At 45.2% G+C, this 27,114-nt stretch overlaps 6 protein-coding genes across 6 annotated transcripts; 4 read left to right on the top strand and 2 right to left on the bottom strand.

The window, feature by feature from the left end:
- Window positions 1-11,086: 11,086 nt before the first annotated feature.
- PG994_006729 (chitin synthase 3a) lies at window positions 11,087-13,948 on the top strand (the record flags this gene model as incomplete). The annotated part of the gene is made up of 3 exons (XM_066858138.1): window positions 11,087-11,155; window positions 11,229-13,757; window positions 13,811-13,948. The coding sequence occupies 3 exons, from the start codon at window positions 11,087-11,089 to the stop codon at window positions 13,946-13,948; spliced, it is 2,736 nt and encodes a 911-aa protein (XP_066717407.1).
- Window positions 13,949-14,976: 1,028 nt separating this feature from the next.
- Window positions 14,977-15,674, top strand: PG994_006730 (uncharacterized protein; the record flags this gene model as incomplete). Its single annotated transcript, XM_066858139.1, has 3 exons — window positions 14,977-14,997; window positions 15,061-15,151; window positions 15,229-15,674. The coding sequence occupies 3 exons, from the start codon at window positions 14,977-14,979 to the stop codon at window positions 15,672-15,674; spliced, it is 558 nt and encodes a 185-aa protein (XP_066717408.1).
- Window positions 15,675-16,771: 1,097 nt separating this feature from the next.
- Window positions 16,772-18,226, top strand: PG994_006731 (uncharacterized protein; the record flags this gene model as incomplete). The annotated part of the gene is made up of 4 exons (XM_066858140.1): window positions 16,772-16,979; window positions 17,059-17,090; window positions 17,180-18,126; window positions 18,199-18,226. The coding sequence occupies 4 exons, from the start codon at window positions 16,772-16,774 to the stop codon at window positions 18,224-18,226; spliced, it is 1,215 nt and encodes a 404-aa protein (XP_066717409.1).
- Window positions 18,227-18,899: 673 nt separating this feature from the next.
- PG994_006732 (pyridoxal-phosphate dependent enzyme) lies at window positions 18,900-20,403 on the top strand (the record flags this gene model as incomplete). The annotated part of the gene is made up of 2 exons (XM_066858141.1): window positions 18,900-19,236; window positions 19,415-20,403. The coding sequence occupies 2 exons, from the start codon at window positions 18,900-18,902 to the stop codon at window positions 20,401-20,403; spliced, it is 1,326 nt and encodes a 441-aa protein (XP_066717410.1).
- A 517-nt stretch (window positions 20,404-20,920) lies between these two features.
- On the bottom strand, window positions 20,921-21,360 carry PG994_006733 (uncharacterized protein; the record flags this gene model as incomplete). Its single annotated transcript, XM_066858142.1, has 3 exons — window positions 20,921-21,012; window positions 21,111-21,139; window positions 21,233-21,360. The coding sequence occupies 3 exons, from the start codon at window positions 21,358-21,360 to the stop codon at window positions 20,921-20,923; spliced, it is 249 nt and encodes an 82-aa protein (XP_066717411.1).
- Window positions 21,361-22,664: 1,304 nt separating this feature from the next.
- On the bottom strand, window positions 22,665-24,189 carry PG994_006734 (uncharacterized protein; the record flags this gene model as incomplete). The annotated part of the gene is made up of 4 exons (XM_066858143.1): window positions 22,665-23,024; window positions 23,155-23,327; window positions 23,386-24,027; window positions 24,159-24,189. The coding sequence occupies 4 exons, from the start codon at window positions 24,187-24,189 to the stop codon at window positions 22,665-22,667; spliced, it is 1,206 nt and encodes a 401-aa protein (XP_066717412.1).
- Window positions 24,190-27,114: the final 2,925 nt, after the last annotated feature.

Here is a 27,114-nt window from a genome sequence, read left to right on the forward strand (position 1 = left end):
AACGAAGCGGCGTAAATAATTCGTTAAGTAATATTTTAAAATATTCCTTTATAAAATCGTTAATAAGCTTTAACTTAAATAAAGAATCCGCGGAGGTTCTCGTTTATCTTATTAAAGGCCACTAGGGTATTAATTTTTATTCATTTTTTAAAAATAATAAAGGTTTAAATAATATTAGCGGCGGTATAAAAAAGGCGTACTTCTTTATATAGCTCGTTAATATCTAATATTTACTTTAAGGTATTTTTAATTAAGAGCTCGCTATACTTTTTTCGAGTTTAATATAATAATATTAGTAATTAACGCTTTTTTATTTAAATTTCTTAATTCGTTTAATTAATATTTATTAAATAAAGCCGTCTTTATTATCGTCGCTATTTATTTTTATGATAAAGTTTCGTTAAAAAGTATTTATAATAATAGCGGAGGTTTTCTTATAGCGAGGGGCGTTATTAAGTTTAAATAATAACTAGTAAAAATAAAAGTAATTAAAATATAACGAACGTTATTTAAGTTTGAAAAAAACTTAAATAAAACGTATTAAAGTTTATATTAATAATATAAAAAAGTATTTAAACGTGTAATAAAGGTCCGCTTTTATTAATATAATATATAATAATTATAAAAATAAAAGTAATTAAAGTATATAAACTTGAAAGTATTTATAATAATTTTATTAAAACTATTTATTTTATTAATAAATTAAGATTAATATTTAAATTAATTATTAAAATAAAAACTATTTATATAAAATATATAAGAAACTACCCCTTATTATATATTTAATCTCTTTTTTATTAATCGCGTTTATTTAATATTATTCTATTAAACTACGTTTAACTTTATTATTATATAACTTATTTTTTAACTATTTATATAATCCTATTTATACTTATTTACTTATAGCTAGATAGTCTCGTCGCGCTGTTATCGTGGTATTAGTTATCGTGGTGTTATGACGGTGCGGTAGGGCTTATTATCGTAAGCGGGTTCGTTAGTGCTAAACGGTGGGGTAGGTCCTGGTGCTGGTTCTCGTAAGCGCCTCGGGGCATGGTTTCTCCGTGCCGAGGGTGGGTCTAGCCGCATAATTAGGTCAGGTCGTAACAAAAGAGCCGGCTCGACGAGATCACCGGGAATTAAAAATATTAATAAAAAAGAGATTAAATATATAATAATAAACGATTTTTTTATATATTTTATACAAATATCTTTTATTTTAATAATTAATTTAAATATTAACTTAATTTATTAATAAAGTAGCTTTAATAATTTTATTATATAAACGTTTTTATTTAACTACTTTTATTATTATTTTACGAATTAAGGTATTATTATTTATTATATTAATAAAGCGTTTCTTTTATTATATGTTTAAATACTTTTTTATGTTATTAATATAAACTTAAAAATATTTTATTAAGTTTTTTTTAAATCTTAAATAACGTTCGTTGTTTTTTAATTATTTTATTCTTATAAGTTATTATTTAAACCTTTAAGTAATAAACTTATAAGAACTATATTATACTTAAACCTAGTTACTTTACTTAATAAGAAAAGACTCTTATCGCTACTCACGACGCCTCTTAGTTAAACACCGCTATAAAAGTCGATAGTAATAATAATAACGGCGTGTAATAAACGATATCCGGGTTTTAAAAGAAACCTAGTAAGACGTATTTAATTTTATATTAATAATACGAAAAAGTATTTAAACTTAGGATAAAAGAAACGCTTTATTAATATAATAAGTAATAATAAAGGTGGTTTAGCGAAAGTATTCGTATAATAAAGTTATTAAGGTTATTTACTTTATTAATAAATTAAATTAATATTTAAATTAATTATTAAAATAAAAGGTATTTATATAAAATATATAAAGAATATTCGTTATTATATATCGCGGTTTTCTTTTATTAATTTTAATTAAATCGTAAATTATATATTTTTATTTCCGTAATTTATAATTTATTAACTCGCGGGATCGTAACTTTCTATTCTTTAATCTAGCGATTCGTCACGTGACCTAGGTCAGTTATTCGTCCGATAACACGGTCCTAGTTTATCTAGCTTTAGTTATTTAGGCTTAGCTATCTAGTCTTAGTTATCTAGAATTAGCTATCTAGTCTATACTACTTGTTCGGTATTGCCGTTATTACGCTATCTCGTATTCTTTCCTTAATAATTATTATTACATTTTTAACGAGTAGGTCCGTTATTATTAATAAGTTATAAGCGTTAATTAAATAAAGTTAGTTTATATTAAATCTTATATATATTTTCGAAGTATTATAAAAGCATGTCGAAAGAAGGTTTAAATTATATAATAAAGCTAATTTATAATATTATTTCCTTTTTTATTTATTTTATTTTTAAAGCGGTTAATTATTATAAATACTATACCTCGTTATCATTTTTCTTAAGATTTAATAAGTTTTCTCCTTTTTTTAACTTTATTATAATATACGTTTATTATATTTAATCGTATCGAAAAGTTTTTTAGATCGTTATTTTATAATAAGGAAATATTTTAACGCTTTATTTTAATTTTTATTATTTCGTTAAGTTTTATTATAAAAATATTAATTTATTTTCTTTATAAACATCGTAACTTAATATATCGAGTATTAGAACTGGACTCTTCTCGTTATTAAGAGTAAGTCATTTGTAAATGTATTATATATAACGTTTTCGGCTTAACCCTTTAAAATATATAAGCTTTTACGTTTTAATACTCGAAGCTTAAGGGGGGATTTAAATACTTTTAAAAAAGAACGAGAGCTTTTTCATACGAAAATATATTAAATATATAAATAAAAGAAAATGTAATAAAATAAGATTATTTATATAATTACGCGGAGTTTAAAAAATATAAAGAATTAAATAAGTTAAAACGGCGTAAAGCGTAAGAGGCCTCCACTTTTATACCTTCTCCTTTAAGCGCCGGCTAGCCTTTTGTACTTCTAGATTTTAACGTGTTTCCGAAGCTTTTAACTTTATTAAGTATAGATTTCGTACTTTTTTTAAGTTTTTAAACCTTTAAATTTTTCTCGTAACGTTTTTAAATATTTTTTAATAAATACTTTTTTATTAAATAAGGTATTAAAAGCCTTGTTTTATTTTTTATTTATTAATAACTCGCTTAACTTTATATTTATATTAATTTATATTAGTTTTTAACTATTTATTAATTAAAATATTCTTAATTATTAATTTAAATAATAAAACATAAGGTGTATTCGTATCGTTTTAAGTAATAATAATTAGTAATTAGTTTTTAAAATAACTTTTACACTTTTAAATAGCTCGATTTTTTTTAAATTTAATTTATCCTTTAATCATTTAGTTTTAATATTTCGTTAAAAAAGTAAACTTTTTCTCTTTTTTTAATAATTAGTTCTTTTAATTTTATTTAATTAGCGTATTTTTTACTCGTTTTTAAAAAAAAGCGAGGTTTTATTATAATATAATTTATAATGTTTTAAATTTTTTAACTTATATAGTTATAATAAGTATTAATTCTTTTTATAAAGGTTTTTTAATTATTTTTAAGTTATATTTATAATTCGTTCGAAATAATTAAATATATATAGTTTTAATATTTACGTTATTATAAACGAACTACGTTATAAGTAATAATTATATTTAATTATTTTACTTATAATTAATATAATAACGTAAGTATTATTTTAATACTTAATTTATCTACTCGATTTATTTATTTATTTATAGGTAATAGATTATAAATAGTTTATACTTAACGCTGAATTACTTTTTAAGCGATTTTTAAAATTTAGCGGTAAATAGCTTATTTTAATTAAAAATAACCGTTTTAAATAGTTTATATTAATTAACGATCGTTTAAAAGAACGTATATATTAAGTCGTAAATATTATAAATTCTTTATATAATAAAAAATAAGTATATTTTATAAGTTTATTCGTAATTATTAAAATATTATTATAATTAACCTTGATTAAAAGTTCTTTAAATAAGGGCAGCTTAATTACGAAGTTAAGTACGATTATTTTATACGCTTTATTTAACGGTGAAATTAGTTATTATTCTCTATATAATCGGTATTTAGCGGCCTTAATTTTATTATAAAATTATATTCGTTAAATCTTTTAATTATAATTAGTTTAAAGTTTTTATAATCGAATTATTTAATAATTCGATTTTAAGTTTTAAATACTCTTTAATATCTATACGAGAGGTGTTCGTAGAACTCTTTAATAAAATCCCCGCGATACTACTTAAAAATATAGATCTTATTTTAGTAAAAAGTTAAGCTATCGCGGTCCTCGAAGTAATCCCTAATATAATTAATAAAATCAAAGGTTCGATTAAATTATTTAAACTTAATAACTTAAGTATTATTATATTAAACGTAGTTTATAACGTTTAATTTATATAACGGCGTAAAGTTATCGTTTTAGTCGTATATTAAAATAGTTCGCTTTTTAAACAAGATTTCCTTTTAATAGTTTACTCGTTAGTTTAATATATCGGTATAATTATTCTCGCTATTTTTATAATAAATAATAATGTAGTTAAATTTCGATAAAAATTCGAACTAGTATATTTATCGTTTATTTAATCCTTTAATAATAATAAACGTTATAAAGTTCTTATAATTAATCTAAACCTTTATTAGCTTTATTATTTCGCTTAAATAATATTTTTATTTTTCGTAAGCTTTAATAATAGTTATTAATTCTTTATTATAAATTTAATAATTAAGCTTTAATTTATTTAACTTTTAAAAACAAATACGATAAGCTGTAATTTCTCATTATCGTTCCGTTAACTTAATTACCCTCCGATCGTATAATATAATATATTAGTCTCGACTTTAAAAAATCTCGTAGGGTTTATTATACGAAGTATTAATTCGTTAAAAATACGCTCCTTTATAACGTAAAGGCTTCGGCCTTTTTCCTCTTTTATTAAAATAATTCGTCCTTTTTTATCAAGTTTATTAAAAGTATTATTAACTTATTAAATCCGGGGATAAAAATCCGGTAATAATTAACTAGTTTTAAAAAAGATTTAACCTTTATAGCGCTTATAAGCGTAAACTATTCTTTAATTATTAAAAATTTTAAAGGCTTTATTTAAATTCTTTCGAAAAATATTACGTAATTAATACATATAACTAATCGTTAATTAAATTCGCTCTTTTTTAAATTAATTAATAAATTAACGGTTTATAGCTTTTAAAGTACTAACTCTACGTATTCTTTATATTATTTATCGGTATTAAAATATATTATAACGAACTTATTAAAGTATTCGCATAAAATATAATTAATTATAGTTTAAAAACTAGTTAACATGTTAACTAAAGTAAATGGTATAGCTTAATATTTAAAATATTCGTACTTAATATAAAACGTAGTCTTTTACTTTTTTATTATACGAATTAGGTTATATATATTAAGAAAATTAAATATTAAGAGAATCTTAATATATAATAACTTATTTTATAAATTATTAATTAAAAAAAGGGTACCGGTTTTTAATAATAATTTCGTTAAGCATTTAATAATTAATATATATACGCTATTTAAGCTTCTCGTCCTTGCTCTTTTTTAGTATAAAGAGGTTAAGGAAGCTTATTAACGATATAACCATCGGCGCGTATTATAACTAATATTAACTCGATTATACCTTATTATAAAGCCGGTTTCGTTAAATTTTTACGTATCTTCTTTTAAAATATTATATTTAGTTTTAATATTCGCGATTAATATAAACTAATTAAAAACAATACTTATAGTTTTTTAAAAACCCTTTAATAATTATATTAACGGTTTATCTAAGTTTTAAATTTTAAGTTATAATTAATAAAGCGTTTAATTTAATACTTATTAACGCGGTCGCCGCTATATAATTTTAAAAAGAAATTAGTTATATTTTTTATAATTATATAATTACGAAACACTTCTTTTTTAACTAAATCTAATTTATATTATAGATATCGGATTTCGCGTCGAGGTTCGGTACCGCGGAATCGGTCGCCCTAGAGTAGCTTAGGGAACGTTGTACACTTTCGCAGCAGCTTTTTAACTAATTCGATTCGGACCTTCTCGCGTCGCTTAAATTATTAAAATAATACGATCTTTTTTTAATTAAATTAATATTATAACTATAAAAATATTACGTATTAAAGTTTAATTATATAAGTTAAAAAAAAGTGACCGACTTAATAATAAACTATATTATAATTATTAAAAAGCTTTTTATAAAAATTTAAGCGTTATTTTCGATTAATTTAAACTAATTATAAATATTAAAACGAAATATAATATCTTTAACGAAGATATATATAATTTCGACGAAACTATAACGAACTAAGTTTTTAAAGAAACTAAGTAAGGCGTATAACAACTCCTTCTTTTCAGTGCCATAAGTTCCGTCTGTACCAATTTTATTGTCTGCCATTCCGTTTAGGTTGACTCCGCTGTCTGGTCTTGACCAGCTCACCAGGCCTTGACCAACCAAGTCTTGTCTTCTAAAGGTGCAACTATAGGCCAGGGAATTTGGATAACCTAGAAAGTATGCCATAGTAAAGAGAGAAGTTCTCAATGGCCGGAAAGTCATTCCGACTGTAAACGAACCAATGTACTTTGAGATTCACGCGGTATAGAGTTGAGTATTGTTTGAGGTTTGTTCATATGCGTAATGAAGAGAGCATTGAGCAGCGGTTTGCTACGTTATAAGCGTGAAGCGACGGTTTCTATATGCGTGTAGTCCTGAAAACATATCGTAATAGCCGAGGCTTTGACATGAAAACGGCTAAAATTTCATAACATATCTTACTATTGCGGTTTATCTGAGGCTTTCTGGCTGTGAAATATGTATATGCCTGCATACATGTTCGGTGTTGAGTTCTTACCGCTATATAAGCATCGCGGCTAAAAACCTAACATAGTTTCGTTCGCAGAGCGGCCATGTATCGCCAAACGAGCGCTGTCCTAGTTGTGCTGGAGCGCGGCGATTTTTGAGGGCCATGATATCCTGGATCCGCCACATTGGAATCGTACGGTGACTTCTACTTCCTGGTTTCGGTACCTCATTCTTCCCATCCGTTCGGGCACCTTTAGCCTCCCTCGAGGGCATATATCGTACCTATGAAAGGCCACTTGGCAGTGAGTAGATATTTTTGGCGCCCGAAACCTCCTACCGTGCTCCCGGCGTGCCCTCTCGTGGAAACGGAAACTTGAAAACATCCGACCCTCTGAGCATGGTAGGAGCCCAGGGACAGAGGTGTGAGGTATACAAATGGGAAGAGAAAGGCAACAAAGCAAATGTTGTGGTCGGATCTGGCCTTCCAAGCATGAGCCTATCTTTCCATCTTCAACATTTGCCAATCGCACTTTATATTCCCTTTACAGCAACGGCCGCGCATGGGCCTTCTGGATCGAAGGATCAGGAGCGGCTGAGATATATGTTTCCGAACTCTCGAAAACAAAGGACATTACTGTCAAATGGCGTTGCCGATACAATATACCCGTTCTGGCTTCAATTTCTAATCTTACAGCATACCAGCCGTTTCACTGAGTCCAGGGACCGCAGAGAGTATCGGAGTCCCGATCTACACACGTGTATATGAGCTGTACACCTTCCCCCTTTACTGCAAGGGGTAGATAGACAACCCATCCATCTCTTCACACAGTTTCAATGCATTTTACCTACTCCATGATGGAGAGATCTCCATGGCAGGTGTTCTCTTTTACACCCTACACATAAAACACGCGGTTTATCTATTCATTCTTTGACGGAAGATTCTCAACAGCCTCTACGTCACCAAGATCATCGGGACTATCGCTGTCAAGTAATTCTGTGCTCGAGACAGGAACTCAGTCTTTCAGGAGCCAAGCAGTGAGTGACTTATCCTGTAAAGTTGACAGGACGACAGGACGACCCCAAGAGGAAATCACGAGCTAAGTCGACACCTATAGTGAGGTTATCGGATCGATATGGTATACCTACTACACGGCTCCTCGGGGGCGTCAAGATGTAGACCTCACACCACCTCCTCACCCAAGATGAGGCCGACTTGCTTCTCTGTAAAAGCTACCGAGGCCAGAAATGTTCACTCGATCAAACCATATATCGCAATATCGCGATCTGCCGCCGCAGCTTCGTGAGCACGATCCTAAAGTTTGGAGCCCGGCATTATGGTAAACGGCACGCTAGCAGACGGCAACTGCGGGATCATCTATACTTTTCGTCTTTTGAATTAATAATAAGTATATTACAATTTAATAAGCGCAACAAACCCTGCACTATGAGCTTCAGTCGGGAGCACAACGAGATGACATGGCACACCTACTCTTCTAGAGACGTTGGAATCTTCAATGTTACCAGTAAAGAAGAGTCCAAACGACGTACGTTCACGTGACTTTAGTTTTCGGAGACCAATCCGATTTCCGCTGACTCCGAGTGAGACAGCAGATGACGACGCGATTGCTGACGACTTGGTAGCTGACGGTGAGATAGCTGAGTAGCTAGCAATGTAATAAGCTTTTGACAGCTGACAGCGGAATAGCTAGGAGTGGTCTATCGTGACTGCTGTCTTCGCCGTGGAAAGGAGGGGAGAGAGGAGAAAGATGGCTGAGCCCCGTATTTGCATCTCGGGCCGACATTGACGGTATGTTTGTGCTGTCAAGTGTCTGCCTAATTGTGCGAACCCGCGGGCCGTGAACAATTGAAATGTTCCCATCATATAGAGGACCCTCCGAACAGTAATAGTTTCCTTGAATTATAATTGCATTGGCATGAAGCAGGAGCTTACTAAGGGACTTGAACGTGAGGCAATGGATCAGACTGCTAGCATCGGCCACTCCCTTTCAGCGCCGTCCGACATGGGACAAATCTGCTAATACGAATGAAATCTTGGGGTGGCGGCAGAATGCATAACTCAGGCATCATGGGTTGGTGGTTGGTGAGTTAGCACGACGCGGGCACCGCCTCAACTCAAGCCCCACAGAGGACCGGCTTTTCCCATGCGAGCTGCTATTTTTGTTAACGTAGTAGCCCCTGACTTCTAGAAGAACAGCCAGCGCACACGCAGCAAATTCACGTTGCACACTGGAATGTGGTCTATCTGTCCCCCACCGCAAAAGCGCCTTGCGGAGGAATACACACGTGTGTGAAGAACTCCTCCAAGCGTCATGTTTCACCGTAGGACGACGACAACATGGAATCGATCGAATAAGATTGAAGTGCAGATTGATGTGTCTCATGGGAGAGGGGGGGGTGTGGGAGAAAAGTTGGTCGATCACCAAATACTCTAGAGAAAACGGTCTAGGGTGAGATCTAAAGTTTCAGGCTAGCCTGCTCCGGGTTTAATAAGGCTCGACGGGTCAAAGACTCAGAGTGAGCATTCGAGGAGGGGGCCCAGCCTGCGAGCCTGGCAGCGAATAGCCAGGCGATTCGGGTTGCCTTTAGTGAAAGGGGGAATAGTGTTGCTGGGCTAGAGTCATGGCTGGGACGAATCATGCGGCTAGGCGGCTGCTGTTATTATTGCTGGGCTTGCTTGCTTGCTTGCTTGCTTTTTGCTTTGTTGCCTTCGTGCACATTGTGGCTGTATCTCACTTCAGGTGGGTTTGGATGGGTCGGGTTGGGTACAGCCGTGTCTGTGTACGTAGCCACTACTTTCTCGCGCCCGGGAGGGATTCGCATCCTGGATCCTGGAATTTTGTGTCTACTCAGATGTTGTCTCGAGCACATGTTCCCAACAACCAGCTGCACAATGTCCCCTCCAGCAGAAAGCACCACAAAAGCCGGTTTGGCACTCTGCTGCCCGTGATGCTGGCTGGTCATGCGCCCATGGGGAGGGATCGGGTTTGGGATCAAATGGCAGCTCTGACGTAGGGGATACTCTAAATCCATCACGGCTTGGAGGTAACCTCGGGGCCAAGTGATTGGAATTATCAGGGAACGGGTTCTGGAACTGGCAACGTGCATGGTCACAGTGTGGGGTTTCCACGGCAATTGCGAGATCTCAGGTACAGCTCTGGCAGAGGCGGCGTGTTTGACAGTAAAAGGGAGTACATCCAGAGGCTCGGCAACAGTGCCGACCGGATGCCAATTATACTGTGGCTCCGCCGCACCGCAGCGTGTATGCGTGTATGCAAGTTTTAGTTCCCCCTTCTCCTATCCATGCGATGCGCCGCGTAGCCCAACGCATGTTGTTGTGTTCCAATGCTGCTGCGTGTTGTAGTGCTGTACCGACTAACCTAGGCGCCCCCGACTCTGAAGGAAGGAAGACAAGACAATATTGGGGATTTCATTACTGTTGTGAAAGATTTCAGGGCGAAGCAGAGGCTGGCGAGACCTATGCATTAAGAGAGGGATTCAGTTATTTTCTCGTAACTCAACTTGCAGACCAGACTTGGCGGTGGGCAGCTTGTCTGGTTGTTTTTCCACCTCAATCCCCCCTGCTCCAAAAAACCAAGGCGCCCTGTTCACCCAATAGCATAGCTGAGGTCTCCGTTTCCATTCTGTAGGAGGGCACCCCAGTTAGTCCCAAAAAGTGCTGGCCAACCCAGACCAACCCTGAAAAAAATACGAAGCCGCCTGTCTCTTCACTTCTCCTGAACCCGAACGAGACACACGGGTGGACAAATCGTAATTCCCATCATCAAACCTTACTTTTGTCAAGCTTCATCCTCCCGTCCATCACCATCCATTCTCCCCTTGTGCACTGTTGTTGCATTTGCATTTGGGTCCCTTCGTCCCATCTAGCGTCTGTTGTCTGGCTTGTCTTCTTTGACTAGCCCTTGCTTGCCTTGATTTGTAGTAGCCTTTGCTGCTGCAAACAGGTCACAATCGCTGCCAGGCCTGCAAAAAGCCTCTTTGTTGTAGATTTCCCGCAAGAGGCAACAACCTGCTCTCTACTTCTCAACTCTCCTTCGCCATTTCGTGCAACCCGAAAGTTGACTGAGCACCGGGTTGACCAAGCTCTGAAGCTCCGGTGACGCCCTATTTTCGACATCCCAGAACCTGTCGCTCGTTCCTTTTGCCGTTATACAATCATCAAAAGCCAGGCCACTGAGCCAGCTCTCCCATCGACATCATGGCGTACAATGGCCATCCAAACGATTTTGAGGGCCACAACCTGCAGGACATCCCTGCCAACAGCTCGGTAAGTTCAAAAACAACGGTTGGACGTGGATTCGTGAAGCACGAAACTAACGGGAAGCTATTCTCCGATACAGTATCACATCCCTCCCCAGGAAGTAGATGATGATGAGACCCAGCGGCATCTGCTTGGGAGCAATGCCCCCTATCAATACGACCAAGACCGGCTAGGTGCTGGCACTCCCCCAGTCCGCCCGGTCTCAGCCTACAGTCTCACCGAGTCCTACGCCCCTGGAGCCACAACCACGCCGCAACCGCCGGTCTACAATACCGAGTACGCTGGACAGGGTGCCTTCCCCGGCGGGCAACAGCTCGAAGACACGGGCTACGGCTACGGCAGGCCTGCATCCACCGTGAACGGCGATGATGCTTGGGTACGCCGCCAGCAACCTGGTGGCAATGGCGGCGGCGGCGGAGGCGGTGGCCTTGGCCGATCCAAGACCAGAAGGGTCAAGCTTGTCCAAGGTTCCGTCCTGAGTATCGACTACCCCGTACCCAGTGCCATTCGCAATGCCGTTCAGCCCAAATACCGGGACGTCGAGGGTGGTACCGGAGAATTCGTCAACATGCGATACACCGCCGCTACCTGCGATCCCAACGATTTCACTCTGAAGAACGGTTACGATTTGCGCCCGCGCATGTATAACAGACACACCGAGTTGCTGATTGCCGTGACCTACTACAATGAAGACAAGGTGCTGTTCGCGCGAACGATGCACGGTGTCATGCAGAACATTCGCGACATTGTGAACCTGAAGAAGTCGACTTTCTGGAACAAGGGCGGTCCGGCTTGGCAGAAGATTGTCGTGTGTATAGTTTTCGACGGTATCGACAAGGCCGACAAGGACACCCTCGATGTTTTGGCTACTATTGGTGCCTACCAAGATGGTGTGGTCAAGAAGGACGTCAACGGCAAGGAGACCGTCGCTCACGTCTTCGAGTATACCACCCAGCTGTCGGTCACGCCTAACCAGCAGCTTATCCGACCTGTGGACGAAAGCCCGCAGACACTGCCGCCGGTCCAGATGATTTTCTGCTTGAAGCAGAAGAACACCAAGAAGATCAACTCTCATCGTTGGCTGTTCAATGCCTTCGGCCGAATCCTGAACCCCGAAGTCTGCATTCTGCTCGATGCGGGTACCAAGCCCGGCAACAAGTCGCTGCTTGCGCTTTGGGAGGGTTTCTACAACGACAAGGATCTTGGTGGTGCTTGCGGTGAGATTCACGCTATGCTGGGTAAGGGCGGCAAGAAGCTGATGAACCCGCTCGTGGCCGTCCAAAACTTCGAGTACAAGATCTCCAACATTCTGGACAAGCCCCTGGAAAGCTCCTTCGGATACGTTAGTGTGTTGCCCGGTGCTTTCTCGGCCTACCGATTCCGTGCCATCATGGGCCGACCGCTGGAGCAGTACTTCCACGGTGACCACACCCTCTCCAAGATTCTTGGCAAGAAGGGTATTGATGGCATGAACATTTTCAAGAAGAACATGTTCTTGGCTGAGGATCGTATCCTCTGTTTCGAGCTGGTCGCCAAGGCTGGTTCCAAGTGGCATTTGACGTACATCAAGGCTGCCAAGGGTGAGACTGATGTGCCCGAAGGAGCCCCTGAATTCATCAGTCAGCGTCGACGATGGCTCAACGGTTCGTTCGCTGCCAGTTTGTACTCGCTGATGCATTTCGGTCGAATGTACAAGTCTGGTCACAACATCGTCCGCATGTTCTTCTTCCACGTCCAACTTCTCTACAACATTGCTCAAGTCGCCTTCACCTGGTTCAGTTTGGCTTCTTACTACCTGACCACCACTGTCATTATGGATCTCGTCGGTACTCCTACTGCAGGAGGTCCTTCCAGTCAACTGCATCATGGTTGGCCATTCGGTGACCGCGCTACCCCTATTATCAACATGATCCTGCAGTACCTGTACCTGGCGTTCGTCATCATGCAATTCGTGCTGGCGCTGGGTAACCGTCCTAAGGGTTCTAAGTGGCAGTACATCTCGTCCTTCGCCCTCTTCGGTTTCATCCAGCTTTACATTCTCATCTTGTCCGGTTACCTTGTTGTCAACGCCTTCAGCAACTCGCAGGTCAACTTCGAGGATGATTTGAAACAGCTCTTGACTGGTCAGTCCCAGGTGGCCATTATCCTGCTCGCCTTGTTCGCCACCTTTGGTCTGTACTTTGTGGCCTCGTTCATGTACCTCGATCCTTGGCACATGTTCCACTCGTTCCCTGCTTACATGGTGCTCATGTCTACCTACATCAACATTCTTATGGTGTACGCGTTCAACAACTGGCACGATGTTTCTTGGGGTACCAAGGGTTCCGACAAAGCGGATTCGCTTCCGTCAGCTCAAGTGGTTAAAACGGACAAGGACGAAGCTGCCATTGAAGAAGTCGATAGACCCCAAGAGGATATTGACAGCCAGTTCGAGGCTACTGTCAAGCGTGCCCTGGCGCCTTTCGTTGAGGTCGAAGAGGAGGAGGGCAGTGACATCGATGATTCCTACAAGGCTTTCAGAACCTCCCTGGTTCTGGCATGGCTATTCTCCAACGCGTTCCTTATTGTGGTCCTGACGAGCAACAGCTTCAACACCTTCGGTATCGGAGTAAGTAACAATGTATCCTGGGACCTGGTGAATCTGATGTTAACATTCTATAGGGTACTACAACCAAGCGAACAGCAGCATTCTTCCAGTTCCTGCTTATCTCCACCGCCATTTTGGCCGTTGTGCGTTTCATTGGCTGTGTCTGGTTCTTGGGTAAGACCGGTCTCATGTGCTGCTTCTCCAGGCGGTAAACGAGACTGGGTGCCAAGAAGTGCACGGCGGACCCAGCAAGGTCTGCCCGCATCAACTTTGTATACAGGATTTCTTGTATTTGGGCCCGGCGTCAGCAATGATTCTCCGCAAAGGACGGAGGGAAAAGAAGACGTTTGGAAGGGGGCATCCCCAACGACGATAACAACAAGTTATATAAAAAGGGCCCGGACTGGCTGGTCGAAACGATTATTGTTAATCATGGCGTTTTGATGTTCTCTTTTCTAGATACTGGTATAATGAGATAAAACCCAACATAGCTCTAGGCGTTGTATAATTCATGTTACTTGAGAGATGACTTGATGGTTTCTACTTTTACTTGCTAGCACTGGATTTGTGAATAATTACCTACCTACGTTGGAGCAATATATATAAATAACTATCACATTGCCCGCTATTCCATTCAATACTGCTATTATCGAGAATCGGGCCACATAAACGTACGACCTAGCAGATGGCTAAGTTGTCTTACCATTTGGGACTCAGATTTAATTTGGAAGTATCTGTTAGGGGTTTCTTTTTCCTTTGTGATAGGCACGGCGCCCTACAGTTTGGTGGCTTCAGGTTCCAACAGCTAGTTTAGGTTAAGTAAGCTCGACGAGGCTGTCCAGGCAGGAACCAACCGAGATTGAAGCATTGACGTTGCTAAGGTGAATGGCTATTTGATTTGTTATTACCTAAGGCTGAGCGCCCCTCCATTTGTGGTACCGCCTGGATGGCAAGGCTCTGCCTAGTCATTTTCTAGGTCAACTTTATCGGTCGGATTCCCCTCCACCCAACCCATCATCACTACCTTACGTACTGCCGCACGCGATCATAGAAGCTTGCCTACACTCCGTGTCTTTTATCCCACGACCACCCGGCTCGGACGAAGGCTTCGGTTATTTTCGGCGACTTTTGTGCTCAGAGATTTGGATCCCAGATCTGGATCTCCCTCCTTCCTTTTCTTCCTGACGACATTACCGAGAGTTCGCGGCCCCCAAACGTAGTCACCGTTACAACCGCCATCATGTTGAAAATATGGTCCATGGTACGCTTCTCCCTTGGACATACTCGTCGGAAAAGTACTTGCAGAAACTGACACCAACTACAGAAAAAGGAGCAGCAAAAGAAGGACAACGATGAAGCTGCTGCCGGGGGCAAGAAGAAGAAGGTCACAGCCGCGCAACTGCGAGTCCAAAAAGGTATGATGCGACGGAGCAAACCCAACAATCGACTGCACTCGGACTTGCGACAGGAACTAACATCGCACTCTCTCCAGATCTGAACGAGCTCTCACTAGGGTCGACTATGACCACGGAATTTCCGGATCCCGACAACATTCTCGAGTTTATCCTGACCATCACGCCCGACGAGGGCCAGTATACCGGCGGCAAATTTACCTTCTCTTTCAACATGAGCCCAAGCTACCCGCACGAGCCGCCCAAGGTACGCTGCCAGCAGAAGATTTACCACCCTAACATTGACCTGGAGGGCAAGGTCTGCCTGAATATTCTCCGGGAAGACTGGAAGCCTGTCCTGAATCTCAATGCTGTTATTGTCGGCCTGCAGTTCCTCTTCTTGGAACCTAACGCATCGGACCCGCTGAACAAGGAAGCCGCCGACGACCTGCGCCAGAGCCGCGACAACTTCCGACGAAACGTTAAGAACTCCATGGCTGGGGGCTCTATACGCGGAGTACAATACGACAGGGTGCTCCTTAAGTAGAGCGAACCGGGCACTCCTCCGACGGAACAGACTCCTCTCCTTCCGCCGGACCCGAATACCCCCTCTCCGACGGAGCCAGCGACGCAATCTACTCTGTCTGGTAGACCATGGGACATATTATGCTGCGGATGGAGGCTGTGTTGATCCCAGACCTCTGTCGGGGCATACATTCCCGTACGAGGCGTTCCCTGTTTAGCGGCATTTGCACTTTCATTATTTTGGGAAGCTTGGGGGTTTGGAGTCGTGGGAGGCTCCTACAAGATTTGCTGCTTTTCCCGAGTTACTTGATCCGGGCTGTTTCCAAGCATAGCATCAGGGCAGCACTATAGACACAGGATGGCAGAATATAAACACTAAGCGACACTTGACTTCCGCCGATGCAGCAGCAATGTGAATGTAGTTAATCTGGATACTTTTCTATCAAGGACGAGATGTTACCTGGCTACTGGGAACGTCGTCATCCTATATCTCCTTCAGCCGATTCGGCGCACGCGGGTGGATGAATAAATGGATCTTGGAATGCCAGCTCCGAATCCAGGCCTCCGAGAAAGAGTCACTCTCCTCCCACTACCTATTGAATGCAGCAGCCAGATAGACGGGAGATGCCTGGGCCCTCCGATAACCGTTCCCAAGAAGCAAGCATGTTGCAATACTTGTGGACAGGGGTCCAACAAGCAGATGTGAAGTGTGATAGAGTAGCCGACTGGGTTCTGGATGGAGACAATAGCGGTGACTTTGTCGCTATTGCCAGTGCATCCCAGCAATTCCAGCCTGCGCAGAGCCACCCCCGGCCAATTGGAATTGCCCCTATTGGCCCTTGCTGTACCCCAGGGAACTGAGGGAAGGCCACCAACCCCCACTTATTGCACCCAGCTGTCGCCGAAATCGCTGTCAAGTGCCCTGCTAGCCCGCGTCTCCAAAAAAATTGTAAGTTGCGAAAGCGCTGCAGCTCGACTGATTGACTCCTCGAACCTCCCAAATAATTAAATCTCGTGGGAACCTGGAACTTGTCTTCTCTTTTTACCTTCCAATTCCTTATTCTTCTCGAGAAGCAAGAAACGAATCTCTCCTCTCAGTTCTTCTCTAACCCCTTCACAATGGCCTCCAGAAGCTTTACCAAGGCCTTGCGCTCGCCTGTGGCTCGCCAATTGGCCGCGCCCGCCATCCAGCGCCGCACTTTCGTGGCTGCCGCTGGTGCCGTCAGAGCTTCGTTCGTCAAGGCTCGCCCTGCTCTGGCCGGCCCTGCCCAGCAGACTCGTGGTGTCAAGACCATCGACTTTGCTGGCACCAAGGAGGAAGTCTACGGTAAGCTCCCCCGCAGTGTGGGCGAGAGATCAGCAAATTTGCCTCAGTTTTGGTGAGCTAACGAAAACGTCACATGCAGAGCGTGCCGACTGGCCCAAGGAGAAGCTCTTGGTAAGCTTACCCAATCCAATTGCCTTCTCAACGGCTTTCTAGAGCTTGTAGAGCTATTTGACATGACCAATGGCTGACCTTCGTCGCAGGAGTACTTCAAGGACGACACCCTTGCCCTCATCGGCTACGGTTCGCAGGGTCACGGCCAGGGTCTCAACCTTCGCGACAACGGTCTGAACGTTATCGTCGGTGTCCGAAAGAACGGACAGTCGTGGAAGGATGCTGTACAAGACGGTTGGGTTCCCGGCAAGAACCTGTTCGAGGTCGACGAGGCCATCACCAAGGGCTCCATCATCATGAACCTCCTCAGTGACGCCGCCCAGAGCGAGACCTGGCCCGCCATCAAGCCCCAGATTACCAAGGGCAAGACCCTCTACTTCTCCCACGGCTTTTCCCCCGTCTTCAAGAACGTCACCAACGTCGATGTCCCCAAGGACGTCGATGTCATCCTCGTCGCCCCCAAGGGCTCCGGCCGCACCGTCCGATCCCTCTTCCGTGAGGGCCGTGGTATCAACTCCTCCTTCGCCGTCTTCCAGGACGTCACTGGCAAGGCTGAGGAGAAGGCCATTGCCATGGGTGTCGCTGTCGGCTCCGGCTACCTCTACAAGACCACCTTCGAGAAGGAGGTCTACTCTGACCTGTACGGTGAGCGTGGTTGCCTGATGGGTGGCATCCACGGTATGTTCCTCGCCCAGTACGAGGTTCTCCGTGAGCGTGGCCACAGCCCCAGCGAGGCCTTCAACGAGACCGTCGAGGAGGCTACCCAGAGCTTGTATCCTCTCATCGGTGCCAACGGCATGGACTGGATGTACGAGGCCTGCTCCACCACCGCCCGCCGTGGTGCCATTGACTGGACTCCCCGCTTCAAGTCTGCCCTGAAGCCCGTCTTCAACCAGCTGTACGACGCTGTCCACGACGGAACCGAGACCAAGCGATCCCTCGAGTACAACAGCCAGAAGGACTACCGCCAGAAGTTCGAGGCCGAGATGGAGGAGATCCGCAACATGGAGATCTGGAAGGCTGGCAAGGCTGTCCGGTAAGACTTTACATTCCCCACCTCGTCTAACATCTACTTCCAAGCACAACATGCTAACTTATAAATCTACAGATCTCTGCGCCCCGAGAACCAGAAATAAATGGGACTTGGCATTCACAAATGGAGACACGGCGGTACTTAAAAAATGGGCTGAGATAATATCCCGGGGGAAGAAAGCTTTTGTACTTGTATTTAGGATTCCCAAAAGGAGCTTCTAGAGGATCTTCGGGTTATGGATCCAAAAAAGATATCGCCGGCATTACGGCGTGGGAGTGTTTTCACAAAAAATAGCGATCTTTTTTTCTTTACTCAATTGCCATTGCGACTCAGTGAATTGTACGATTCGTGCGATTATCTCTCCGTTATCGGGCGATAAGCACTCTTACCACCCCCGTTCCTGTGATGACCGCAATCAATTACCAACATGGTCAACGTACATGGTGAAGCAATGCAGTCCTTATTATATGACTGTCAGCTCGCCACGATTGAACAACTGTTGAGGAGGGGGTATACTAAATCTATATTTCATCAAGACCAGGGTAGAGTCGGCTTAACAACTTCACCTAGGTGGCCGTATTCGTTAATACCTCGTCAATACGGTCAGTTCCTCGGTATCCTGACTGTACCTGTCCACATACTAGCCTCTAACACCCTCCGCCAATAAACATACTCTCTGCTCAAAAGAGCGCCTGGTTTGAAAGTTTCGATTTCAAGGGCGAGAAAAGAAATAAAAGAAAGGGATACATTAGAAAAACAGAAAGAGACATAGAAAAATGGCCGACCCCGCGACCTCGCCGCCCCTCACCCGGGACTCGGTCCAGGCGGCGCGCGAGCTCATCGCGCCGTACGTGCACCACACGCCGACGCTCACTAACCGGACGCTGACGCAGCTGGCCTCGACGCCGCGGACACGCGAGGAGTTGCAGAAGGCCGGCGGCGGGTGGGAGCGGGTCGAGAACCCCGCGAATCCAAAGTTGCGGCTCTGGTTCAAGTGCGAGAATCTGCAGCGCGTGGGCGCGTTCAAGGCGCGCGGGGCGTTTCATGCGCTGGGCAGGTTGCTGGGGGAGGAGGGGTTTGAGAGGGGGAGGGGGGTGGTTACGCATTCTAGTGGTGAGTGAAGCGAGTGAGTGATATTTGTGTGTGAATCCTGCGGTGGGTAGCTAGCTGGCTAAGGATGGGATGGCTTTTCTGATTTCCAAGGAGAAGAAAGAAAAGGGGTGTGACCTAAGTGATGGTGTTTTCAACGAGAACGGAAGTGCTGAATCCCTTTTCTTTTCCACACACACAGGCAACCACGCCCAGGCGCTGGCGCTCGCGGCCCGCACCCACGACGTCCCGGCCTACATCGTCATGCCGGAGATCTCGACGCCGTCCAAGGTCGCGGCCACCAAGGGGTACGGCGCCACGGTCATCTTCAGCGGCTCCACATCCGTCGAGCGCGAGGCCGCGGCCGCCAAGGTCATCGCCGAGACGGGCGCCCGGCTCGTGCCGCCGTACGACCACCCGGACATCGTGCTGGGGCAGGGGACGTTGGGGCTGGAGATGCAGGAGGACGCGGCGCGGATGATGGCGGCCGCGGAGCAGGAGCAGCAGGGTCAGAGTCAGGGGCAGGATCAGGAGGGTGGTCGGTGCAGCTTTGCTGCTCCTGTGACTACGATGAAGACAGACGATGGTGCAGCAGCAGCCGGAAGTAGTAAGGGAGGCAAGAAGGGTAAGGTCGGCCTCGACGCCATCCTGGCCCCCTGCGGCGGCGGCGGCATGCTCTCGGGCGTCGCCCTCTCGTGCGAGGGCACGGGCATCCGCGTCTTCGGGTGCGAGCCGTCGTACCAAGGCGCCAACGACGCGAAGCGGGGCTACGAGTCCGGGCAGCGGGTCGAGCGCGTGTCGTCGCTGACGGTGGCCGACGGGCTGCGGACGCCGCTCGGCCAAGTGCCGTGGCGTATCATCTACGAGCGGCGGCTGGTGAGCGGGTTCTACAGCGTCAGCGAGCGCGAGATCTGCGACGCGCTGCGGCTCGTGCTCGAGCGGTTCAAGATGGTCGTCGAGCCGAGCGCGGCGGTGCCGCTCGCGGTGGCGCTGTACAACGAGGACTTTCGGGGGTTGGTCGAGCGGGAGGCGGGGGCGGAGGGGTGGGATGTGGGGGTCGTGTTTAGTGGGGGAATGTTAGTCTGGAGGCGTTGGGGAAGTTGTTTGCGGATGCGGAGGAGGGCAAGTAGGGGAAGGGCGAGTAGGCCGGATATTTCAGGGGTTGATGATAGACTTGGAATATTACTATGAGTGAGGTTGGCTGTCGGTTATACCGGCTTGCCTGTTATGTCCCAGAGCTGGATGTACTCGAGAAAGAAGGTGATGGACGTCCTCAAACCGCAAAAGCCAGGGTTTTCCACGGAGCTGAGATTGTAGCTTATCCCTTGAAAGAAAGACGTGGCTTGCTCTGAAATATCAATTCCAGGAATGGAGAGGATTACAAAGAACGGACAATAGGGATCCCCCATTGGACTTATGAAAAAGTGGCAGTCCTAGGATGGTTCTTCAGAGCATGGGTTTCGAAATCATACAAAGGATTTGCATTTATACATCGCGCCAACAGGTAATATGTACAGAATATCAGTCCTCATGTATATACATAGAATGAGTGAGGTTGCTGAATTCCAGTGCCGGACAGTGTCCAATCCCTGACCACCCTCCACCCCCCCCCCCTATTTCTCCCTTGAGGCCGCCATCACCTTCCAGCCAATTAAAAAAAAGTGTTACTCAGAAGCAAATTAGGGAACAGCATCCTTGGACCCCAGGTCTAATCCGACATGTCGTAGAAGTCGTCACACTTGACCATATTGCCGACGGGAAGGTTGCAGTTCTCATCGGCGCCACGCATATAGCAGTTTCCTACATACAGCCAATCGACGTTAGCAGATAGCTAGACAAGCATGTGCTACGTTTATCGATTCGCTTGAATATGCCACCAGGGGAAAGAAATCACTTACCATCGTCGCAGCGGCACGCAACGTCGCTCCTACAGTTGCGAAACAAGAAACGTCAGCGACAATCATCGTTGGTTTATATGCGCCTGTCTGGCATAGACGAGCATGAAAGGAATAAGACATACCCTCCGTTATCACAGGACTCGACATCCTGGGGGAAGATCTGCGGCCCAGTGGTTGTTTGGTTCTGGCTCTGAGCCATGGTCGTGACCACCGCCACGGCGAAGAGGGAGACGAGCGACGACAGATGCATGTTGCTTTTAGGGGGAACTGGTACGGGGTTCGGATTGGATTCGACCAAGGAACAGCGATTAATGATTACTGTAATAGAAGATATATACAAATATCAGGAATACTAGGATACGAGTTTTGAATTATATACAACGATAGATAAGAGTATGTAGACATATCTGGGGAAACGTTGACCATCGACGACCTCACTTATATACACCTACACGAGCCCCAAGCCCGTAATCCCTTCGTATCATATTGCATGTGCAATTGGCTCAACACGATCAGGGAAAACAGATCAGATGAGATCAAACAGAATCATGCTACATCACAGCCCCAAGTCCATGGTTGCGGAGTAAGCTCCCTACAAGGATCTCCTGTGTCATTACAAGAGCTACATTGTTGTTTCACGAGAAAAACATGGTAAGAAGATTGAGATGGATTTATTTCACGGTTTACCGCGTTACTTAAAAAGAAAAATACAATGCCTCCCGGATCCGCGAGGCTCGGGAAAATGTGAATGCCCCCCTTCGTTTCGTTTGACCTGATGTGTGAAACCGGCAACCTCTCCGAATAAACGATGAAGCCGAAACGCCTCGGTTTGAACCCGCCTCCGCCCCATGAATAAGCGGAGGAGGCCGAGGCAAGTGTTAATTATATACCTACCTATACGCACCTCCGATGGTTGTCAACCAAGTGTAGTTTCGGCCATCGACGATACTGGTCTTCTCCCCCATCACTCAGATATGCCTCCAATGTTGCGGGGAATTCGGTTTCTCCCTTGGAGAACTCAGATAACAAAACCAACCCCAAAACCGCCAAGCAATGACGCAAGAAGAGACGACTGCTCTGGTCGATGATTTATGGAATCGAACCTCGGTTTCGAGAGGCAGGTTCTCAAGCTGCCTGCTTGGTAGGCAAAGAATATGCAGGTTGGTTGGGCGATGGCGTCCAAATATACCGAAGCAGATCAATCACCAAGGTATGCAAGCACTTTAGCTCGCATCGCGCTATCATCCCGGCTGGTTGACCCATGAGCCCGCATGGCAACCCGGATCCAACCCCAACCAACGAATTCCTCAGTGGCAGCAGGAAATATTGATCAAGCCTTGACCGTAGTAATCATTCATGGCGAGCTAAATATATAAACATGAACTATCCAGGTACTTGCCCCAATGCACGCATACATCAACGCTGGCTGACAAACATACATGTACATACAACACCGCCTTCCCTACTATACTAGACCCCATCCACCCAATTCAGTTCTTGTGTTATTTGAAACTTTTAATAATAATAAGAAACCGTCACACTGGATCCAACCGATCAAGAAGCGTTACTCATCTCTTTCCTGGCGCCGGGACCGGCGCCGCCGCGGCGCTTGCGGAAGCTGGTGAAGCTCTTGACCGCGATGTACAACAAGCCGATAACGCCCGCAACGACCGAGTAGGCCACGATGAGACCGGTGCCGCCGCCTCCGTTGTTACGAACGAGCTCGATGCCCAAGCCGCCGTTGATGACTCCGAGGATCATGAGGGCGCGGCCGTACCAGATGTGCACGTGCGAAACAGGGCCGCGGGTCTGGTGCTTGACGAAATACTGGTGGTGCAAGTAGCCGCCAATGGGCTGCAGCACCATGAGGCAGACAATGACTGTGCCAAAGGTAGTATGAGTTTCTTTGAAGCCCTGTATGGTCGCAAAGTATTGATTAGTCCCTGCTTATAATACATATGCATAGCGGGAGCGTAGTGGTGTAAATACGAAGATGTATTCCCCCGCACTCACAACATCGCGAGAATATGATAGCACAACTTACAATGAAATTCTTCTGGGAGAGGACGTATCCAAGACCGAAACCGACCCACATCAACACAAAGTTGAAGAACTGGAACGCAGCGTGGCCAATCCAGTTACCCAGCACCGGCATGAGAATGGAGCCCACGGGTACAGGACCACAAAGACCAGGGCCATGATGATGCCGTGGGCCCTCTGCAGCCTCGTGATCTCGGCGCGGGCGTCGCTGAAGCTACCCCCGAAGGAATAACACCGCCACCGCCGGGTGCCCCACTACCGCCGTTGCCGCCGAAGCCGCTGCCGCTGCCGCCACCGTTCTGCTGATCGTTGACAAAGGGGTTCGAGTCGCTCGAGACGGTCGCCTGCGACAGGTCGAACGACCAGGAGCCGACGTCGTCGTGGCGACTGATGGAGGCGTCCCGGTCCGTCGTAGCGAGGGAGTCGCCGGCCTTCCAGGCGGCGATCCAGGGGGCCGACGTGCTGCTCAGCTGCATGGCGCCGCCGTTGGCCCAGGCGTTGCAGTTGGCGCAGGCGATGTTGGCGCGCATCGTCTTGCCGCCGTCGACGACGCCCGAGCCCGCGAGCAGCGTCAGCCGGGCCGCGGTGCCGCTCGTGTCCAGCACGGGCATCTGGTGGTTGGTGCCCTGGCGCGGCGAGATGGTCACGTTGCCGCTGCCGTCCTGGTACATGACGAACATGTTGCTGTCGGCCATTTGCGTACCCGTGCCCAGGGCGATCCACGAGTACGTCGTCGGGCCCGAGAGCTGGAAGTAGATGTTGCCCGAGTCGGAGCTGGCCGACGCCTGGGGCACGCCGACGGCGAAGCAGACGTCGGTCGTCGGACACGTCTGTTGCGTGGCGGCATGGGTGAGAGCGGCATAGGAGGCGAGCGCGGCTGTGGAAAAGGGTTAGCCATCAGGAGGACATAACGCTTGAATAGCAGAAGTTAAGATCTGTCATGGTCCAGTGAGGGTATAGTCGAGTCAGGGAGGCATGAAAGTGCAGTGTAAAGTCGATGACACTTACATAGAACCGCGGATCGTCGAAGGGAGAACATGTTGGGTGGCTCTTAGTGATATTCACAGATTCATACTTTGGATATTAGACAGGGAGGGAGAGCAAGGTCATGTTGAAGGGGATGTGACCGGACATTTAATAAGGGAGCACGCAGTTATGACATCCATTAGCGATGCCAAGCCTATGATTTTCTTTTGCTCGGCGCAAAACATGTCAATGGTCCAGCCCACGGCGGACGTGCATTGGAGGAGGTACCTGCTCGTACTCGAGTAGGCGAGCAGCAGTGACAGATCGGCAACTGAGACAGGCATGGGACATCAGCCAGGGCGAGAATGAGCCATGAGATACATGCAGACACGTGCCAAGGGCCTTGTCAATATGAGTTCATCCGGATTCTGGAAGGCAATCTACTAAAATCCCGGCTTTGCTGCTGGCCGACGTCGACACACACCTTGTTTCCCCCAAACCTAGTCCGTCGTCCCTACTGGCAGCCTATTAGCAGCATCGGCTATGTAAGCTCGCAACGTCCGTGAAGCCCGCGAAGCGCGTTATGGGCCGGCCACGTAATTAGTTCCATGCAGTGGCTTGTTACTACTAAGCTGTCTCGGCTCGTCCCCTGACGTTGACCCCATATAGCCGCAGCGGTATATGGAGGTCAACAGGGCATCGCAATAAAGTTTGTCGTGTTTGATTGGCACGATATAGTCGGGGTACAGGGGAAAGTGCGTGACACGGTGCGGATGTCCCCAGATTAGTGCGAGGTTGTATTTCCCCCAAGATGAGTATATGATCCAAACGTGGATTGACGGGACGCTTAGAAATAGACGCCAAGGATGGATGGTCATAGCAGCAAGTCGCTAAGGAGCTAGGAAGCGGAATACACTTCTGTCGTGAGTCCAGCATCCGGATGCTGCTTAGCCGTTAGGTTAGACTCAGCTGGCGTTTCCTTCGATCACTTGTCATGAGGAAACATGTGTGTACTTCAGATTCACATTCACCTTGGGTTGCCATATGGAATCAGCCACCAAGCTGATGCGGCCGCAGAGGCCTGGACCGTCAAGTTCGAGAAGGCGCCAAGGGAGCGAGGATGAAAGTCAATTTGTTGCCAAGTTGGGTATGGGATCATTTCTGGGTGTATGGCTGGAACGAGATGCACGGCCAAGGATATGGTAGCAGCGGCAAGAGAGGCGGCACGTTGATGTCCTTTAAGTGCGCGCATGCATGGGCGTTTACTCATCGCTTCCCAAGATAGAGAGGTCTATGACTGCGCGACCTGCTCTGTTGGCTGACGCTTGTCTATGAGTAATGGCCAAAGGAAAAAAGTGAGATGTAACTGTCATGACTGACTGCTCGAGGTGGGATGGAAGGTGCTAACTTTGATGATGCTCGCCGAAGCCCGACTTGGGGAAGGTTCTCGATAAGGCGCAAGTTGAAGGCGAAGCTCGATGTGACGGGATTGGGTTATTGTGGCTGTGGCTCGCACTAACAGCCCGACTACGATTCAGCACTTTCCAGCTGGGCTTCTAACAGCTATGCCCCCAACTTCTATTGATTCTTGTTGGTGCAATTCCGTCATCGTCATGGATATCTGGGAAACTGGCACCTTCCTGGAGTTTCAAGTAAGGTCCGGACGATATCCAGATCACAACTCATCTTTCCAGTATGGTGGTGATCAATTAATAGATACTTGGTGTACATCGGACAAACGTCCGAGTGTTTTCCCGCACAGACGATGCAGCCGAGATCTCTCCCGAGCGCCGTCGTTATCTCTGGCCATATGCTGTCTTTAGTCTTTAATGTTACCGAGACCTGTCTTTCGCTGATTGAAATGGGAAGTTGATGACCACAAGGAGTCGTCGGCATATGCAAGCATACACGTATGTAGGTAGACAGACGCACATGCAATGCAGGGCAAGGACGGAGTGCGCCATGCCTCATCACACAGGACAATACGTGGCCGGCTGTCTCTCAATGTTAGTCAAATGTTTGTAATACATCCTTCGTTGCCGTGATGCGACACCGTCAACACGTCAAGATTTTGGTGTGATGCCAAATCGGACAAGCGACGGAACCCGATTGGGCAGGTTCCTGTTTTCCCTTTCTCACTGCCACCCACCCTCCCAAATGTGTATGTAGATAAGGGGATGGATGATACTGTAGTCGAAGGATGATACTGCAGTAGAAGGATCAGCCGAATAGGGTGAAAATGAATCCCAAACATGCCAAAACAATTAAACCAATACCACCCTGATCGACTGACAGCATCCTGTCGTCATTCGTCCGGTCCTTCCAGACGATTGCGACATCAGGACAGTGTCTTGCGTACTCAACCATAGCCAAGAGAAAGACGACGACGACCACGACGACGACAAGGAGGTCAAGTCGGTAAGAATAAGAGTGTTTCAGAGCAAATGCAAGATAAAGTGGTGGGATTCAGCCTGCCCCAATAGCCAGTCTTGCTTTTCTCATTGTCTGTATTGGGTAATGTCGTGCCCACATCGATTGTCGATCTAGCGAAGAGCTTGATGTAAGCCTGGAATCCAAGTGCCGCCTCGGCCTTGATTTGGTATGCCAATTAACATAAATGGATAATGAATGATCTAGCGGGAAACCATAAACGGTGGCCCTGGGGGATCAAATCAATGGGTGTCCAGAAGGTGTCGTCTATTTTTGCGCTTGTGGTACCATTCAGAACGGCTGGATTCGATATGGCGGATGGGGTTGCCCTACCACATTGCCCCGACTCTTCGGCACTAACAAGCGAGCAAACGAGCTACAGGCCCTACCCCTGTTAACAGCTGAGACTCATCCATCGAATATTTATGCGTTTGTAAGAAGCTGGCACACGAGTGGGGGTTTCTGGGGGCACCGTTTAATGAAGGAAGCAAGATGTGTTGGTCGTATTAAGCGGAAACATGCACATCTGCCAGTCTATCGCTATACCACTATACCCTAGGAATAAAAC

This window comes from Apiospora phragmitis, assembly GCF_038363925.1.
Source record: "Apiospora phragmitis strain CBS 135458 chromosome Unknown utg000006l:1.0-5683423.0:1.0-5690449.0, whole genome shotgun sequence".
NCBI classification, from domain to species: domain Eukaryota; kingdom Fungi; phylum Ascomycota; class Sordariomycetes; order Amphisphaeriales; family Apiosporaceae; genus Apiospora; species Apiospora phragmitis.